The 18907-nt window shown below is 35.1% G+C and overlaps 1 protein-coding gene across 2 annotated transcripts; it reads left to right on the forward strand.

The window, feature by feature from the left end:
* The first annotated feature begins 219 nt into the window (after positions 1 to 219).
* LOC308687312 (uncharacterized protein) lies at positions 220 to 18610 on the forward strand. 2 transcript variants are annotated; one of them, XM_081359743.1, is made up of 21 exons: positions 220 to 517; positions 5274 to 5662; positions 6036 to 7698; positions 7815 to 8087; positions 8195 to 8584; positions 8679 to 9104; positions 11005 to 11271; positions 11423 to 11674; positions 11822 to 12064; positions 12139 to 12396; positions 12692 to 13000; positions 13104 to 13373; positions 13494 to 13577; positions 13968 to 14130; positions 14789 to 14853; positions 15680 to 15891; positions 16457 to 16713; positions 16806 to 16919; positions 17213 to 17384; positions 17459 to 17503; positions 17625 to 18610. In XM_081359743.1, exons 2-21 carry the CDS (start codon positions 5311 to 5313, stop codon positions 17912 to 17914), a joined length of 6105 nt encoding a protein of 2034 aa, XP_081215869.1. In that variant the 5' UTR covers positions 220 to 517; positions 5274 to 5310; the 3' UTR covers positions 17915 to 18610. The 2 variants fall into 2 exon arrangements, 1 of the variants encoding a protein (XP_081215869.1); XR_014029726.1 differs by lacking the exons at positions 16457 to 16713; positions 17625 to 18610.
* Positions 18611 to 18907: the final 297 nt, after the last annotated feature.

Here is an 18907-nt window from a genome sequence, read left to right on the forward strand (position 1 = left end):
TTGAAAGGACAAAAATAAGGTGTCAGTGTATTTCATTAGACTTTAACTTTGTCAGCTATAAAAAAATCTAGCATTTCCTCACGTTTTACCACTGATTTTTAGTGACAGTCGAGCATGGGCCACTGGCCGATGATAGTCCACCCACGCCTAACCCCCCCCCCCCCCCCCCTCCTCACAGCCATCCACGCCCATTTAAGTTGCATTTTTCAAAAAGATTGTGAGCTAGACTTGAGCTGAAAGAATGGTGTTTCATGACCTTTTAACACTTAACTCGCAAAATCAGGACGTGTGACGCAGCCCCGAAACCTCTATATGTCCATGATGAAACTGGTATGCATGCGATCTTGTAGGATTGCTGGAGTAGTTGGTAATTTTGATAGGTATAAGCTCTTGAAGCTCTTGAAGATCTTGATGGTGACTTGGAGAGCGGATCTTGTCCATGGGTGTCTCTACAAACCTCATTGTCGTGGCTTTATGGATCTGGTTTGTGCGAGTCCGAAACGATGGGCTGAATAAGGTCGGTAGCCTACATATAACTTTCATCATTGCGATCTTTTAGAAATGTATTTTGAACTTTTACTCGTCCAACATTCGAATAGCCTATGTTTCTATGTGCAATTATTGTTACATTTATTGTTTTTGTAAATAGCCTATTTGAGCTAAAAATTAGTCGAAATGTGAGGTTTCCAAATAAAAAATTTTGCCACACCTGAAACGGGAAGTAAAACATCGCTTATTCGGGTATCATGGAAGTGTCAAAAATGCATGAGCACAGTTGAGTTAAATGATAAATAACAGTTTTAGTTTATGCTTTTACGCTGAATTTACGAAACTGTTTCCTGAAATAACCACAACATTAGCAACAGCACCGAAATAAAAACGCGCTGTTTATCTGTAAGTCAGATTCCGAATCATGGTAGGTAACGTTACCTACAGACAGTCTAACTTAAAGAAAAAAGTTCTCTTGTTTGTCAATTTGAAAATAAAGAGGAAGTAGAATTTTTTTTCTTGGGATCAGGCTCTTCAGCACATTGAATGTTAATGGTGGAAAGGTTAAAAGGACAGTTAATTTCATCAGCTACAGTGCGGACAGTAACAAAATCTTTTCATGTCAGCCCAAAATGATTTCTACTGTATGAAACTGAGGAGATCAGACATCACCAGAGTGAATTTGGAGAACATCATAGTCATTCTGGGTGAAATAGAGGGAGGTAACATATTTCGTGACCTTTAAAGGGACCTTTAAAACAACTTTTTTTTAGTTACTGATCAGTAAGACTGGGGCTTTATTAATGCTGTTCATTGATTCAAGTAATTTTTTTGACATTTGGGTTTAAAGTGTTTTAATTCTACAATATATGGTGTAAAAACCGGTAAAAACGTCTGAGTGCTGCCTTCTTCAGGTTGAACAGTGGCTACTGCAGTTGAATTTTCCTATTGGAAGTTATGATGGCCGGTGACGTCAGACGGAACCAGCTAACCTTGCATACAGAGCTTTTTACAGTCTATGATACAGAGAGATGCGGATATGGCAAGCCATTTTAACATTTAACAGCTAGACTGGATATGTGTTGCAGATATCTGTAATTTAGTTTTGCCTAGTCAAAAAGAACATTTCAGATATCCGCAACTACATTCTTCCTATCCATAATTGTCATTTCAGATATCCACAAAGACATTCTTCCTAGGACAAATGACATCACTTTTGCCATTCATTTGAATGGGGTTTATCATTACAGATATCTACAATTCAGTTGCAGATATCCACTATCTGAATTACGGATATCTGCAACTGAATTGTAGATATCTGTAATTCTAGTTTGAGGTATCTTCAATTAGATTCTGACTAGTCATAACTCCAGTTCAAGATATCTTTAATTCACCTCAATTCAAGATATCTACATGTTCCTTTTCAGATATCTTAAATTAAGTTTTGACTAGGCGAAATTACGTTGTAGATATCAGTAACTGGAGTTATGTCTAGTCAAAATGGCGTTGTAGATATCTCAAACTTGAGTTAGGGATAGTCATAATTTAATTGTAGATATCTATTATCAAGTTAAAGATATCTTGAAATTAAGTTTGATTAGAGATATCTGAAATTTGAGATATCTGTAACTTTTATTCTGCCTAGTCAAAATGTAATTACAGATATCTTGAATTAGAGTTTTGACTAGGCCAAATGACGTTGCAGATATCTGTATGCATGCATCACACTTTAGGCGGGAGCAGAGCGTGTTGTTCAAATCATCAAATCACATAGCACCTGTTAACTGTTAACTTTAATTAGCACTGATTAGCACCATGCCGGAGCAACCAGAGTTTTTAATCGTCTTTTTTCATGCTGTTTCAAACTGAAAAAATAAAATTAAAAATAAGAACTAATCTGAACTAAGAACTTTGTTTCTCATCTAAGGAAGTTAATGTTATTGTACTTTCAAGAATAGCATGCATGTAAGCATCTTTATTAAAGTGAATTAGTGTGAATCTTTTTCACGCATAAATCTTACGGCAACAACAACCTTTTAAGCATGAACATAAACATAGCATTGTAAAAAAAACTTTTGTTTTTGTATATAAAAAAACATTTTCTGGTGTTTTTTTCGATTACAGCCAACGCCATGACTGCTTCTTTCTTCTTCCATTCATAGAAATAAGGAAATTAACCCACTTTTTCTTTGATTATGGCGGGGAGGGGAAATGGATATGTAAAATAGAGCAACGTCATGCACAATAATTTGCACTAGTCATAATGACGTTTGAGATATCTTTAACTTTCATTCTGCCTAGTCAAAACTGAATTACAGATATCTGCAATTGTCATTTAAGATGTGTGACGAGTTGAATGTCATTTTCAATGACGTCATTGCAGATATCTGTAATTCAGTTTTGCCTAGTCAAAACTGAATTACAGATATCTCTATCTGTCGTTTCGACTAGTCACAATTACGTTACAGATATCTTGAATGACAATTCCAACTATCCAAAATGTAATTACGACTAGTCAGAAAGACATTGTTGATATCTACAATGTTAATTCCGGAAATGTTAAAATGGCTTGCCATAGTCGTGCATCTGAGACGCATCCGCATATGGCAAGCCATTTTAACATTTAAAAGCATATTTTGACTATCCGGAATTAACATTGTAGATATCAACAATATGGCAAGCCATTTTAACATTTAACAGCTAGACTGGATATGTGTTGCAGATATCTGTAATTCAGTTTTGCCTAGTCAAAAAGAACATTTCATATATCCACAACTACATTCTTCCTATCCTTAATTGTCATTTCAGATATCCACAAAGACATTCTTCCTAGGACAAAAGACGTCACTATTGCCATTCATTTGTATGGGGTTTATCATTACAGATATCTACAATTCAGTTGCAGATATCCACTATGTGAATTACGGATATCTGCAACTGAATTGTAGGTATCTGTAATTCTAGTTTGAGATATCTTCAATTTGATTCTGACTAGTCATAACTCCAGTTCAAGATATCTTTAATTCACCTCAATTCAAGATATCTACATGTTCCTTTTCAGATATCTTAAATTAAATTTTCACTAGGCGAAATGACATTGTAGATATCTGTTACTGGAGTTATGACTAGTCAAAATGGCGTTGTAGATATCTCAAACTGGAGTTAGGGATAGTTATAATTTAATTGTAGATATCTATTATCAAGTTATAGATATCTTGAAATTAATTTTGATTAGAGATATCTGAAATTTGAGATATCTGTAACTTTCATTCTGCCTTGTCAAAATGCAATTACAGATACCTTGAATTAGAGTTTTGACTTGGCCAAATGATGTTGCAGATATCTGTATGCAAATTAGGCCGGCATCACACTTTAGGCTGGAGCAGAGCATGTTGTTCAAATCATCAAATCACATAGCACCTGTTAACTGTTAACTTGTAATTAGCACTGATTAGCACCATGTCGGAGCAACCAGAGGGCGAAGGAGTTTTTAATCATCTTTTTAATGCTGTTAGATACTGTTTCAAACTGAGAAAAAAAGAAAAAAAAAGAACTAATCTGAACTAAGAACTTTTTTTCCCATCTAAGGAAGTTAATGTTATTGTACTTTCATGACAAGAATAGCATGCATGTCAGCATCTTTATTAAAGTGAATTAGTGTGAATCTCTTTCATGTATAAATCTTACGTCAACAATAACCTACGTAATTTTAAGCATGATCATAAACATAGCATTGCAACATTTTCTATTTTTTTTGTATATGAAATATTCTATATAATTTTTTTTTATTTGTATTTAAAAAACATTTTCTGGTGTGTTTTTTTTATTACAGCCAACACCATGACTGCTTCTTTCTTCTTCCATTCATAGAAATAAGGAAATGAACCCACTTCTTCTTTGATTATGGCGGGGAGGGGAAATTACTTATTTATGGATATCTAAAATAGAGCAATGTCTATCTTTAACTTTCATTCTGCCTAGTCAAAACTGAATTACAGATATCTGCAATTGTCATTTAAGATGTGTGACGAGTTGAATGTCATTTTCAATGACGTCATTGCAGATATCTGTAATTCAGTTTTGCCTATAGTCAAAACTGAATTACAGATATCTCTATCTGTCGTTTCGACTAGTCACAATTACGGTACAGATATCTTGAATGACAATTCCAACTATCCAAAATGTAATTACGACTAGTCAGAAAGACATTGTGGATATCTACAATGTTAATTCCGGATAGTCAAACTTAGCTTTTAAATGTTAAAAGGGCTTGCCATAGTACGACCCCTCTCCCCTGGGCTCTGGGCTCTGCCCACTTTTCCAGCATTTTTCAAATATTGCCAGTGGGTGGAGTCAGGCTCTGACCAGGGGTTTAGTTACCCTCTAAAATAGCCTTATCAGATTTTTCGACCTTGCTGTATATCTATTGCAGTTCACATCAGCCCAAAGTTATTGCTACTGTATGAAGCTGAAGAGATCAGACACTACCAGAGTGAATTTGGAGAACAAATTTACGTTCTGAATTTGTTTTTTAAAAAGACCCCACTGCATGTGAACCATCTAGCAATATGAACGTCATATATCGTGAACGCCATTGCAATGTCGTAAGAAATTGCACATGCTTAAAGTCCAGTGTGACTGCTCTTTGACACAGTGAAATTAAATGTGTGTCATATATAACCTATAGGCTATAAAGTAAGTTTTAAACTAAAACAAACAAACAAACAAAAAACTAAGACTAATGATTTCAAACATTGGTCTTTTTCTTTTATCTTTTTTCTCAGAATTTGGTTACAACAGGAACAGAAGAAAATCTTCAGGATGGCGAGCACCCAGCAATCTGCACAGGAATTCCTCAGAAATGGCCAAACTCTGCTAACTGGAGGTCATTTGAACTGTGATCCTCTAATTGAAGCCTTAAAAGAGTGCAAATTCTTCATAAATAATGAGCTAAATTCAATTGAATCTGCAGAAAATAGTCAGGATAGGATAAGGATTTTGCTCGACATAGTTTTTTCTAAAGGAGAAGCAGCATGCAATACATTTTTAAAAATTCTTGACAAAAAAAGATTTCAAGTATTTCTGAGAAATGTGGGGTATCCAGATTTACATCACTGGATTAGCTGCTTCTCCTTCCAGGATGAACCACAATCTCAGACTGCAAACCGAGAAGGTGGGTACCAAGCACATGTTTGCTGTATTCTTATTTTTAAGATGATGATGATCATTATTATGTCAAGGTGTTTAGATAAGTGTATTTTTATTTGTACCTTACATTTAATCTGAGGTGTAGTGAAAGTGGGGGAAGGCAAAATGGTAGCATGATTGGGTTCATCATGAGACAACCTGCCTTGTTTTATTAAAGTTTATTGACCTTTTTAGATCAGAATCTCAAAATTCAAGAAATCTGGTAACAAATTTAGAACATTGAGACTATTTTGATGGACCATTTTAAGTCTGGAGCATTCATTTACTACTCAGAGAATTGTGGACTAGTTTTCATTGTACTGTTGTAGATCATATCTCTAAAGAAATGTGTTTTCCAGATCCTTGTGCCGCATTCCAAGGCCTTTTGAGATGGAAAGCAAGACAAATACTGGAAGATAAATGGAACCAAAGCATGATTTTTTTTAAAAATGAGCATAAAAGCAAACCCTTCACATACATACCACTTGTTATGGACACAGATTCTAGTACAGTTTCAAAAATTAAAAAGATCAAGGTATACAAGAAATCTCGCTCAAAGAAACTGAAGACCTACATTCCAACAAACAAGAAAATGTTGTCTCCCAAAGACTTACTAATGAATGATGAGAAAAGCATCCTGCTTGTGGGAAAACCTGGAGTGGGCAAGACAACAGTTGCACTGGAGATTCTTAGACTCTGGAATGAAGAGAAAAGCATTCCAGTGAGTTACATGTTTTACTTTGATGAGCCACGGATGAGAGTTTTCTCCCAGTCTCCATATCATATGTTGAAGGATCTTATTTTTCACCATTACATATTCCCAGAAAAAGCATCAGATCAAGTTCTTGAAAATATTGAGAGCAATTCAGAGAATGTTGTGCTTATTTTTGATGGTATCATGGATGTGACTGGAAACAATGTGATTAAGCAGCTCATGGAGAAATCACTTTTGAAAGATGCAAAGGTCTTGACCACTTGCAGACCAGAAGCTGAGGATACAGGTTACCTGTCAGACTGGCCATCTTATCGAGTAGAGGTTCAGGGTTTTAATCATGGATCCATCTGTGAATACTTCCAATGGATGTTGGGAACAACGGATGACATTAATGCTTTGAAAAACCCAGAGTTGTTCAGTTTGTGCTCTGTACCACTGTATGCCTTCATAGTAACTGCCTGCATTTCAGTAATCCCTCACGAAGCCAGGAATAAGCCTTTTACAGTTACTGAGATGTATGTCCAAATTTTTCGTTTTTGCATGAAGCAACATGGGAACCAAAATGTGGAGCACTTAGATAAGTACATTACAGACAGCAAGAGGGACATCATGAAATTAGCTCTAGCTTCCTATCAAGCAATGCTAGCAAGGACAGTGAACCTGACAGATTTGGATCATGAAGACAAGCCTGTGCAAAATGCTTTCTTGACAAAGCAATTCTGGAACCCATCCACTACCTCTTGCAATGTGTACACATTCCTGCATAATACAATGCAAGAGTTTTGGGCAGCTCTCTTTCTAATTTTAAATCCTGACAATATCTCTAATGTGCTTGATCGATGCCACAGTGATGAAGATGGAAAATACCTCAAATACATTATGCCATTTTTGTCTGGTCTTCTCTCAGATAATCTAGTTGGGCTTATAAAGTGTTTGGTGCCAGTAGAACAGATACAAGCCACACGTGCCAAGTACTTTCAACAGATTATTGATACTTTCCTTTACACTAAAGAACAGAATGAAGATGGTGATTGTGAGCAGTTTGTGGAAGCTGACAACATCCTGTTTGTGTGTCGATGCCTTTATGAGTATCAGTCTCCTGAGGCATGCCGACTCTTCCTGGCAAAGGTTCAGTATGAGCTTAATTTAGAGGACCAAACACTTGATCCTCACCAGTGCTGTGTACTATCCTATGTGGTCAGTCAAGCTACGGATCAGAAGATTGATCTGGACCTCACAGATTGTCACATTTCTGACCCTGGGGTGAAACTACTTCTAGGCTCATTGAAAAATCTGAAATTTCTCAGGTACAAGAAGTTAATTTACAAACTGCCTTTCCTTTTCGCAGTTTTATAGCAATTACAAATATTATAAGATCTGTTATTTATATATTTTTGCTTTTTATACACATTTTTATTCCCAGGTCAACAAGCAGGTTGCAGTCTCAGATGTGGAGATTGGCTTTTGAAGGAGGACAGTTTTCAGATTTTGATAGCCTGCTTAGCTTATTCAGCTTTGAAATGCACCTCTATGCACATGAAACACAAGACCAGAAAGTGTTTCAAATGATAGGCGAATTCCTTAAAAAGAAGAGATCAGAGAGCGTTCATCTTTTTCTGCATGTAAAGGAAAACCTCATAACCAGTTCTTTGCAGACGGCTATTTTTGAGAGCTTAACCAATATTGCAACCATCAGGTACAACCAGTTAACACTTACTTCCACACATAATGTATTCCACAATAATTCAAATCAATAGATTTTTTTTCTCACCTATTTTGTATATATTTTGTATTTTTTTGTAGGATTTCCCCCCAGCAATTCAAAGTAGCAATAGAAACAGACCTCTATCTTCAAGGAGCTATTCATGAGATGAAGACCGGCCAACGATGTGTAAGGAATCTGCTGTCTGTTTTCAGCAAAGATCAAAGAGAAAACTTTGAGGTGCAGTGTCAATTTTTGCTAAAACTGCATGAAAATGGTAAGAACATGGATGTTCTCCCAGTTTTGCAACCTGTTTTTTATGCATTGCCACCCACATGGGTTGTACAGCCTTCAAACTCATCAATGTCACTTCTCATCCAAACCATGGAAGCTCTAAATTTAAAGAAGCCCTCTGAACTAGATAATGTCACATACGCTCTGAGTGAACTCAAACTTTTTCTTCAGTGTACACCCTACGTTACAGAAATGAGGTGAGTAAAATTCACTAACTTTTTGAAAATGGTGTTGGTTTAAAATAACTGGGTACAGTTCTTAAGTATAAAACAAGCAACTTTTTAATTGCAGGTTCAGTGCTGCTCTCAAACAGCCTAAAGACATCCACAAAATTGTGAAGATTGTTACTGATCTTTTCATTCTCGCATCTGAATGCGGAGAGGAGAAACTAAGGAGCCTTTGTACAGCATGCAGTTACTCAACCTTTCCCTTCGCTGAAGACAGCAAAGACATGCAGAGCATTTTCCTTTTGGATCTCTTCACCCAGCTGAAGGAAAGTTCATCATGGAAGACAGCACTACCAGCACTGAAGCCCATTCTTATGGTTGCCCCTGCTGTATGGACAGTGGACCTACTAAAACTAGAGAAGACATTTGCTCTAATTGAACTACTAAAGCTTCAGACCATTACAAAACCTGTGGAGCTCAAGAACTGGTCACGTGAAAGAGAAAAACTGAAGATTTTCCTCAATTGTTTACCCTATATCTCAAAACTTTGGTGAGTAGATTTAAAAAAAAAAATAATTAAAATGCACGACTGATGTTCCTTTGTCAGTGTTAAAGGGATAGTGCAAAGATGAAAATTATTTCATCACCTCATGTTGTTCCAAACATGTATGACTTTCATCTGTGGAATATAAAAGAATATATTTTGAAGAATGTTGGTAACCAAACTTTTTTGGTTACCCTTGACTTCATTTGTATGGACAAAAAACACAGACATTTCTCAAAATATCTTCAATTGTGTTTCAAAGAAGAGAGAGAGTCATACAGGGTTGGAACAACATGAGGGTAAGTAAATGATGACAGCAATTTTATTTTTGGGTGAACTGGAAAACATGGATATCTAAACTCTGTCTTGGAGGGCCACTGTCTTGCCAGAGTTTAGCTCCAACTTGCCTCAACAGACCTGCCTGGAAGCTTCTAGTACATAGACATAATAAATACATAGACGCCCTATTGGCCGCTTTGGAACGTTGCTGCGATACGTCAACGCGTCCGCCATATTGCTGAGGGAAGGACTAAAATCTCGATAGTTTGACTTATAAAATATTTTTTAAATAAAGGAATTGTCAAAGCTCAGACTTGTCATGTATTTGGCTTTTTATTCTTGGATAAGAATTGTGAAGACCCCCATACTGAGATATAATTTAATTTTCACATTAAATAAAATAAAGTTTTCTTATTGTGGAAAAAGCATTTTCTGTCTTTAACCCGATTTTAGTTTTTCTTGTGCTTAGAATTGACCGCCATTGAGAAAATGAAACAAATTGGCAAATACAAATCACACCGGCAGGCTGCTTTCTGTATTTTTATAGCACTAAAATTATATATATTTACAGATAGATACCCCATATATACAATAACAAAGATAACTGATGAATCCTTTATGGTAATACATATAATATGGTACAACTACAGTGCAATGCAAATAGTAAATATAAGATAAAGTGAGAAGTAATAGTAAATAGTTTAGTGTATAGTCAATAAAATAAACAAACAGTATACAGCAAATAAAATAGTAATGAATAGTATAATTATATAATATCATAAGTACAATAATTTAATAATAATATATTGATAATAGCATATAGTTTATGTATAATAATAGCAATAGAATATGAAATATCAATTACAGAATATAGACAATAAAAAAGTATAAGTTAAATAGTGACTAGTGAATAGTACAATAATTTAACAGCATAACTATAATAGATTGATAATCACAAGTGGTATAATATAAATAATAATAATAATAATAGCAAATACAATGTAATATCAATTGCAGAATAATATAGACAATAATAAAAATTGTAAATGAAATAGTGACTAGTACATACCCGAAACGAGTACTTGTCATTTAAAAGTTTTAAGGAAATATAGATGAATATTTAGATTTTAGGGAATCTACTTTATAATATAAAATATAATATAAGCTAAAACTATATATAAATCATGTCAACTCATGTCTTAACTTTCACAGCTAAGTTAACTAGCGACATCGCTTGCTATTTTAGTCTGACTGACTCCAGTGGCAAACTAATGTTATTACTAATTATATAATGACCAAATACAACCAGAAACAAATGTTCAGTCTTGCTTGTGAAAGGTAATTCCCGAGACCTGTTTTCTAAATACTTAGGGCGTCTATGTATTTATTATGTATATGTTCTATGCCTAGTAAGATCTTGATTAGCTGGTTCAGGTGTGTTTAATTGGGGTTGGAGCTGAACTCTGCAGGACAGTGGCCCTCCAGGAGCAGGATTTGACAACCCTGCTTTAAAGTTTTAAATTGAGATATAATCATTAAGCAAATGCTTTCTTGAATTGCCTTGTTTGATTTGTGTAGGAACTTACATTACATATTATATTAAGCACAACTTGCACTCTCTCTGTAGCTGTGATGAGCAGTTTTTCCAGACAGTGTGTGAGGTCCTCTCAGCAGACATTGAATGGAATCCAAAACAGATCGCTGACCTTTTGAGATCTCTTGGTTTTAGCATTTCTTTGATAGACATGCTGCCAAGTCGCCTCTGCAAAGCTGTTAGCAATGTTTTCGAACTGCTGGATGAAGAGTATGTCTCTCTCAGTCTTCTCCCTCAAAAGATCTCTTGTCAAGGTTGTGCCTACCTCTTTTCAAGTATGAAAAAGATTCAAACCTTGAGGTAATATTTTTTGTGATGTAAATATATTGCACAATTGCAAATTTTTGTTTGGATTAGAATTTTCATTTTTATAACCAAGTTATTCTTCTATTTTACTATTATTAATGTTGTTGTTGTTTATTTGTTCATTTATTTATTTATTTATTTTCAGAGTAAATGAAATTGCAACTTCAAAGCTGGCAAGAATGGTCAGGTCACATAAAGAAATAAATTCTGTAATGGTGGAAGAGCTGTCTTTGGTTTTGTCAAACTCTCATCTGCCAGAGAGAGCACTTTGCCAGCTGTTAAGCAGCCTGACTTCTCTTCTTAGAGTCTGGACAGTTCACAAATTGAACCTTTCAGAGTTTAAAATTGATCCTCAGTTGCTTGGTCTGCTGTGTCATCAGGGTCCCTTGTCCATTAAGTAAGTGGTAAACTTTAAAACTTAAAAAAACTGGCATGTTTTTTTGTACTGCAATAGTATTGTGGTATTTCATAACAACATGTTTTTAAAGTCTTTATTTACTTAATAATTATGAAATGTATATTAACAACAATTTTGTGACAACAGATTTAATGATGACACTCTGGAACAATTAGCAGAAGTTGTGTATGATGCTCAGGATGAAAATCTGAACCACTTGTTCCTGGAGAAAATTGATGGCGATTTACCTTGTAATTTGTCCTGGGATGTTTTATCTTATCTTGCTCAGGTCACCGAAAAGCAAGTGACACTAGACCTTCCAGAAGGTAGATTTAATGTTCTGAAAGTTCCAAGCCTTCTTGCTGTACTGGACACCGTCTGCTTTAAAAGGCAAGACCTTTCCTTGTGTACATTTAATTATATAAATAGAATTATATTAAAATAATTCTTTCTTAATCATGCAGGATAAGCCCACGATTTGTCAGGGCTGCACTGAAAGAGATATATCAAAAACGTGCAGGACATCTAATTGTGAAATTAGTGAAATCTTCAGCTAACCTGATTAACCTTTGCATGAGAGAGTTGGATTCAACTGATTGCAAAGCCCTCTGCTTCGCCCTGCACTATAGTGATGGTGTTAAGCTCAACCTGTTAAACTCTGTCGTTCCACACAATGAGACGGACAGCATTGTAAAACTTATGCACAGAGTTTCTGATCTGAGGTAATGTGGTAATGATTTTTATACAACTTTAAGCCAATTCACACCACACTGACAAATTGCAACAGACACTTAGTAGGGTTTTGTGTTTCCCCTGTTGGAGCTTGTTTTGGCCAATTTCATGCTGAATCAGCATTAGAATGTCTGAGAAGTGACACGCTGTAATCTGCTGACTGTCTGTGTTGGTCTGCATCTGTTGGTGTAGTGTGAATTGGCCTTTACTGTACACTCAAATCTTTTGCATCACTCTTGCACTTGTGGCCTTACTAACACTACCGTTGTACTTTCATTGGACTAGGGTTGATAGAAGGCTGCTGTTGAGTTTTCTTCATGTCTCTAAGGACCTTGAAAAACTAGGATATTCAGCGTCTGCCCTCTTGAGCGCCCTGAACCACAAACTTGACTTCTCCTGCAGTTCTTCCCTAAGTAGTGGCCGTTTTGGTCAAGAGAATGGGGATGACCTAACTCTGAGTCTTACGGATGTTACAGCCATTTCTTCTGCCATTAATACATCAACATGTGACACAGAATTAATTTTATTTGACTGCCAAGCAGATGATTCTGCACTTGAGATTCTGTTCCCTATTTTGCACAAAGTGCATCTTCAGTGAGTCCTCACATAATTTTTACATAAATTAGGTAATTGTTTTTATTATTATATTTCTACAGATGATTAAATGATTCAGTTGCAAAAACTTCTCTGTCAACAGCTTGGGCAAAAGCCTTCTTTTGCAGTTTCTGACATTGATTTTCAATGCCCCCATGGCTATGTCTTTGAAATGGGCATCATCACTTTCCAAAGCACTTGGAAAAGAGCTGGACCTCAGTGACACTCCTCTTAACTACCGTACGTGTGAGTCTCTGCTGTTAGTCTTGGATTACACAGAGGATCTTACACATCTTAATCTCAGTCATTGCCAAATCACAGATGCATGCTTGGATCTCTTGCTCCCTCACCTTCACAAAATGATGTTTTTAGAGTGAGTATTCATGGGCTAATCAGGAATTATAGGCTTGGGCTGTTTTTAAAAAGCTGCTGAATGTATCATTTTATTTTATTTTATTTAAACCACATGATAACTGATGTCTTTTTTTCTCAGTCTTACTGGTAATGACATAACTGACAAAAGTGTACAGAGACTTCGCAAAGCCTTAAATGGAAACAGTTTCACAAAGACCATATGGTAACTATGCTGTTAAAGTTAAATATTCTAAGCAGCTATCATTGTACACTGCAATTGTAATGGAAAAAGAAAGTAAAAATGTGACGGTAAAAAAAACTGTTAATTTTAATTGGATACACATTTTGGATATCTCACTACTTTAACACTTAAATTTAAGATCTTGGAGTACTCTACAACTATTGAATATGATATTTTTATGTAAGCAGTTGTTTATAAGTATAAATTATAAATCCACAATGTCACCAAAGTGCCTTCTATAATGCTTGTAACATTGCCACAGTATTTTGTTACGGAAAAGTTCTGGCCGTCTCAACTGTTTGTTTCTGTTTTGTTCTGGTTTGTCATTTGGAATTAAACTCTTGATAACCTTTATTCAATCAATTTCAACAGCCTTTGTGACAACCAAATAACAGAGATTGGCCTCCTGGTGGAAGAAGCACGCTTTGAAACCCAACAGGCTGGAACAAGAAGATGCACCCAACCACAGCATCACAGCAAAAAAGATTTGGGATCAAAAAGTGAAATGGAAAAAACAATCAAAGCTTTTGTCAAGGTACGGAACAGGGAATGTGTTACTTTTGTGTTATGTGTGTGTGAGAAATCAGATATTGTAAAAAGCATTAGAAGTATATCATATGCAGGTTGACCAGCACAGAGTAAGATTCAATAGACCAGTTATAATCTAGCAAAAACCTGGGTGCAGATGAAGGAATACAAGAGGAGTGTCAGTAAACGCCAACAGATCATGTAAAAAGACTCGCAGGCCATTTGCAAACATAATAATGTGTAGGAAGGGTGACTTTTTATTTAATTGGATTTTTATTTAAAATGGCCCATTATCGATAGTTGTCAGCAAGCTATTCTGGGATCTGTCACCTGAAGTGAAGTTGCAGGGTGAAGAGATTGTGGATGACTGCCAAAAGAAAACGTACACAGTCATACACAGGCCAATTACCTTGTATCAGTAATGTTAAAAAGGTGTGTTCTTTAAAGGTATAGCGTAGGATCTTTCTGAATTTTAGATAAGACCCGCCCTCTCCACTCTTTGAAAAGTTTGATTGATTCACCAGAATGATTGACAATTAGGAGGACCAATAGTATAGGTGATCCACCCGGAAGTAAAAAATCCTCCTCTATACCTTTAAATATACAGTATGTTATGCAGTAGTAAAAAGTCATGTAAAAACATTTCTAATTATCTTACGTCATAGAGGGAAGATCCTATAAAGGAGTTTGAGCCTGAACTAGAAGTAAATAATGGCAGGATTTCCTATAGGTGAGTAAATACAGTATTTCTTAAAAGTATTAGAATATAATCTAATACAGTGTAATACAGTGGTGCCCAATAGGTCGATCGCGATCTACCAGTCGATCGCAAAGACAATGCTGGTAGATCGCACATAATTTTAAAATATGCTTATTGTTAAATTTGAATAAAAATAAATATAGCATTGTCCTTCCTTCTTTTAGTTTCTGTATAACTTGCACTTGACAAATGAGTTTTTACCAGGCGCGATTTTTGTTTATTTGGTTGTCATGACAACTAGCCTGCTTCTGCTTTCCAGCTCAAGAGCTTCGGAGAACAGAGCGCGAAGCTAACAGTAGGGAATCGGTAGCGTACACAAATGCCATTCATTCATTCATAAATTCCAACCATTTGAAAATAAACTGTTTGAAAACGATCAAAACACCGGTCCACCATGACTGATGACAATGTGGAGGCCTGTTTAGCTATCAGCAGCTTCTGCCCGGATTATATAAAACTGTCTGATTCCAGTCAGTGCAAGTCATCAGAATAAGGCAAAATGTTGTAGGTATTCTGAGTTTAGTGTTAAAATTGAATATCAACAATGAACATTTATTATTATTTTTCTCCTTAATTACAAGATTACATGCAGTACTACTAGTAGCAACAAGCATTTGAAGTGTTTTTTATTTTTATTTTTATTAAACTGTGTTTTTTAGTTGGTAGTTGGTAGATCTCATTGTGTTGATCATTTTAAAAGTAGATCATCAAGCAAAAAAGTGTAGGCACCCCTGGTGTAATATAATCTTTCTGTGTGCAATAGTTTCTCAAATGTACTCCTTTTATTGTGGTGTAGGTTTCAGTGCACATCTGAAGGCTTTTTCATGTGCAGCACAACTAGGCTGTTGTTTGGAATGAAAGGAAGTGGATGTGTAGAGTACAGCGTGGTTCACTGGGATATGCGTCTCCTTATCAACACTCACTATAAGCCTGCTGGACCTCTGTTTGATATCAAAACCACCACGGGAGAAATCTATGAACTTCACCTTCCACACTGTGAGACACATGGTAAATGATAAAGCTAGTGCCACTGCCAGTCAATACAAAACCTTTCTAATTAAAAAAAATAAAATAAAAAAAAGTGTAGTTTTGCATAGTGATGTAGTCTAGTTGTGTTTAACAACAATTGTGACTGGAACAACTAATTGGTAAATTAGATTTATTATAGCTTCAGTTATTGGAATTTATTTAGCATGTCTATGTGCCTTGTAGCCTACATATGAACATTCAAAGTATTGTGCAGAGTATTGAAATAATTGCTAGGAAAGCAGCTCATATCAGTTCAGTTTCATCATCGTTCATTAACAATGATGTTTGCCCCTTCAGTTCAGTGACTGTCTCTACTGTTTACATAAGCAGATTTTGATGCTGCTTCCTCACTGAAATGGAACTGTTGTGAAACTCTTTATGGGCGCTGACTCCATTTTAGTAATATATTAGTCCATATTAGTCTTTATAAATATTAACACAATCTTGTTCTAGTCTTTATTGTATTTTTTTTTTTGAACAACTTTGATTTAAACTTATTTGTGTTTCTGTCTATTTTTCGTACCACTTATCTTTTTATTTACAGTTGAGGCAATTGGAAATCTCTCTGTTGTCCACATACACGACGAAGGCACTCGGGAATTCCTCTCTCCAGTTAAAATTTCAAAAACGCATATAGCTGTAAATGTGTATAGGTTATCTAGCTATGGTGTTGTGGATGAGAATGGTCAAAATAACAGAAAGATCAGTGGGCAGGTGCTGCTGTTCCAGGAACCTGATATGTTACCAACACTGCAAAGGCTATGGGTTTTCCTATTGCCAAGCAATGTCCTACTTTCAGAGGTCTGACAACCTTTAATTTGTTCTACTTTTGCTTTTGTATATTATTTTGAATAAACATCACATATTCTTGTTTCTTATTCTTTTGTCAACAGATAAAAAATCAGCAACAAGAGTATATGTTCATCCAAACTAGCTCCGACTGCAAACTAATGACAAATGCGAAGTATACCCTGATCTCAAAAGAAGCTAAAAAAGTCCAACCAAAGGTAATTAGATTCTGAGATTGTTTGTCCCAGACATTTGCTTATCCACACCTATAATCTATATTTTAACCAGCAGGTTCTTTCGCCACAAAAACATTTATTTTGATGTTTTTTAGTTGTTTTATCACACTGTGAAGCTAATGGGGCACTCGTCCATTGGCACAGGAAATGAAAAATGCTTTATTGATTTTTACTAATATTAGAAAATGCTGTACAGGTTTATTATTATTTTTATTTTATTTTTTTATTTTTTTTGTATGATTGCATTGCATTATTTTATTTTTTTTACCCTTTAGGAAAAATCATTTGAACCCTTGCATGATGGTAATCACCATCCCACATTTGAGGTCTTCTTAGATAAAGATGTGACTGAACTGCGAATTAAAATTCAGCGTAAAATAAAGGAAAATGATAAGATTACCTTCAAAAATGCATGGAGGCGTTTGATAATTCTCAAGAAAAACAGAGGTAAGGCATTTTTTTGTTTGTACTTCGTACACTGTAAAAAGCATCTAAATGTTTTGTTTTTCTCGTGTAACTAGAAAATCACACACACATAAGATCTGAAGAACATCCTAACAATCAAGGTACTGTAATATTTATAAAAAGTTAAACCTATTGAAATGTTTCTAAACAAAATTCTCTTTGAATTTCTCATTTCAAAACATTTTAACACCTGATCATTATTTGTCTATTTGTTTTTCTAAGAAAAAAACTGGATATCTGATCTTGGTGAAATCATGGAGGATCTTAAATGTAATGAGTTCAAGAAGCTAAAGCATTTAATGAACAACACTGGGAATAGAGATTCCATTAGTCGGACGAGACTTGAAGAAGCGAACGACAGGTGTGAATTGGCGAGTTTGGTTGTTGAGACATGGGGTTTTAAAGAATCAGTGAAAGCCATTCATGAGTTCATGAAGAAGCTGCCTCGCAATGATGAATTTGTGACAGATCGACTAAAGAAATACTTGAAGCTGTTTGGCCTTGAGGGTTAGAGGTCTTTTACAGACCTTGCAATAATATTGTGAATAAACCTCAGTATAAAAGCACTTTACATGAACCACAGATTGGTATTATATCTGACTGGTGACATTTTATATGGCTGTTGTTTGTACTTCAATTGTAAATGCTAAGCATAACTGTATATATGGTTTTGTAATTGAATTTGTAAATTGATATGGATGTTCAGGTTGCTTACATGTAGCCAACATATATTTATTTAGCAGATACTTCAATCCAGAGGGATTTACAAATATGAAATACCACATAGCCAGTAACATGAGAAGTGTTTTAATATGAATATACACTGTAATTATGAAAATGAATTGTTTCTGCCTGTTTGTATGATAATTATGTGCCAAGACTTCACAAATTAAATTTAGAAATGTACATCCTAATATTTGTTGATGAAAGTGGAATCAACAGACAATAAGTAAACAATAAAAGTTGGAAAAAAGGAATAAAAAGTTCATTCAAAAAATGATTTTCTGCTGCAGAGGGACAGTCTCCTCTCCTACAGAAACCATCATTGCTTGCAAAATTATATGAACCTAAAATGGTCACAAAAGAGAGAAAGAAGTATGTATTTATTTGAATTCCTAAACCTAAATATTAATATTTCATATCATAATAAACCATTCATTTTTTTTTTTATTCAATTGCCATGGCTGTGAATAAAACATTTCACAAAGGCCTAGACTTTTGTCTTTTATTACTATTTAATTTTTTTAATATACAGATTCTTGGTTAGGTATGTCGACCCATATTTTAATATTTGTGTAATTTCTCTGGACCTTTTTTAATGGACCTTTCATGGTGCCACCATTCTAAAATATTTGGAAATTAATCTAAATATATTACATTTGCTTATTTTTTTATTTTCGTAGAAATAACAAAAAAGCAAGTTTTGTACAGTGCACAGTACAACGGGCTAAAGGCACACTCTAAAGAAAAATGAGCTTTCTACTACTCCCATAATGTATGATATC

The sequence above is a fragment of the Scardinius erythrophthalmus genome (genome assembly GCF_964197995.2).
Source record: "Scardinius erythrophthalmus genome assembly, chromosome: 2".
Classification (NCBI taxonomy): Eukaryota; Metazoa; Chordata; class Actinopteri; order Cypriniformes; family Leuciscidae; genus Scardinius; species Scardinius erythrophthalmus.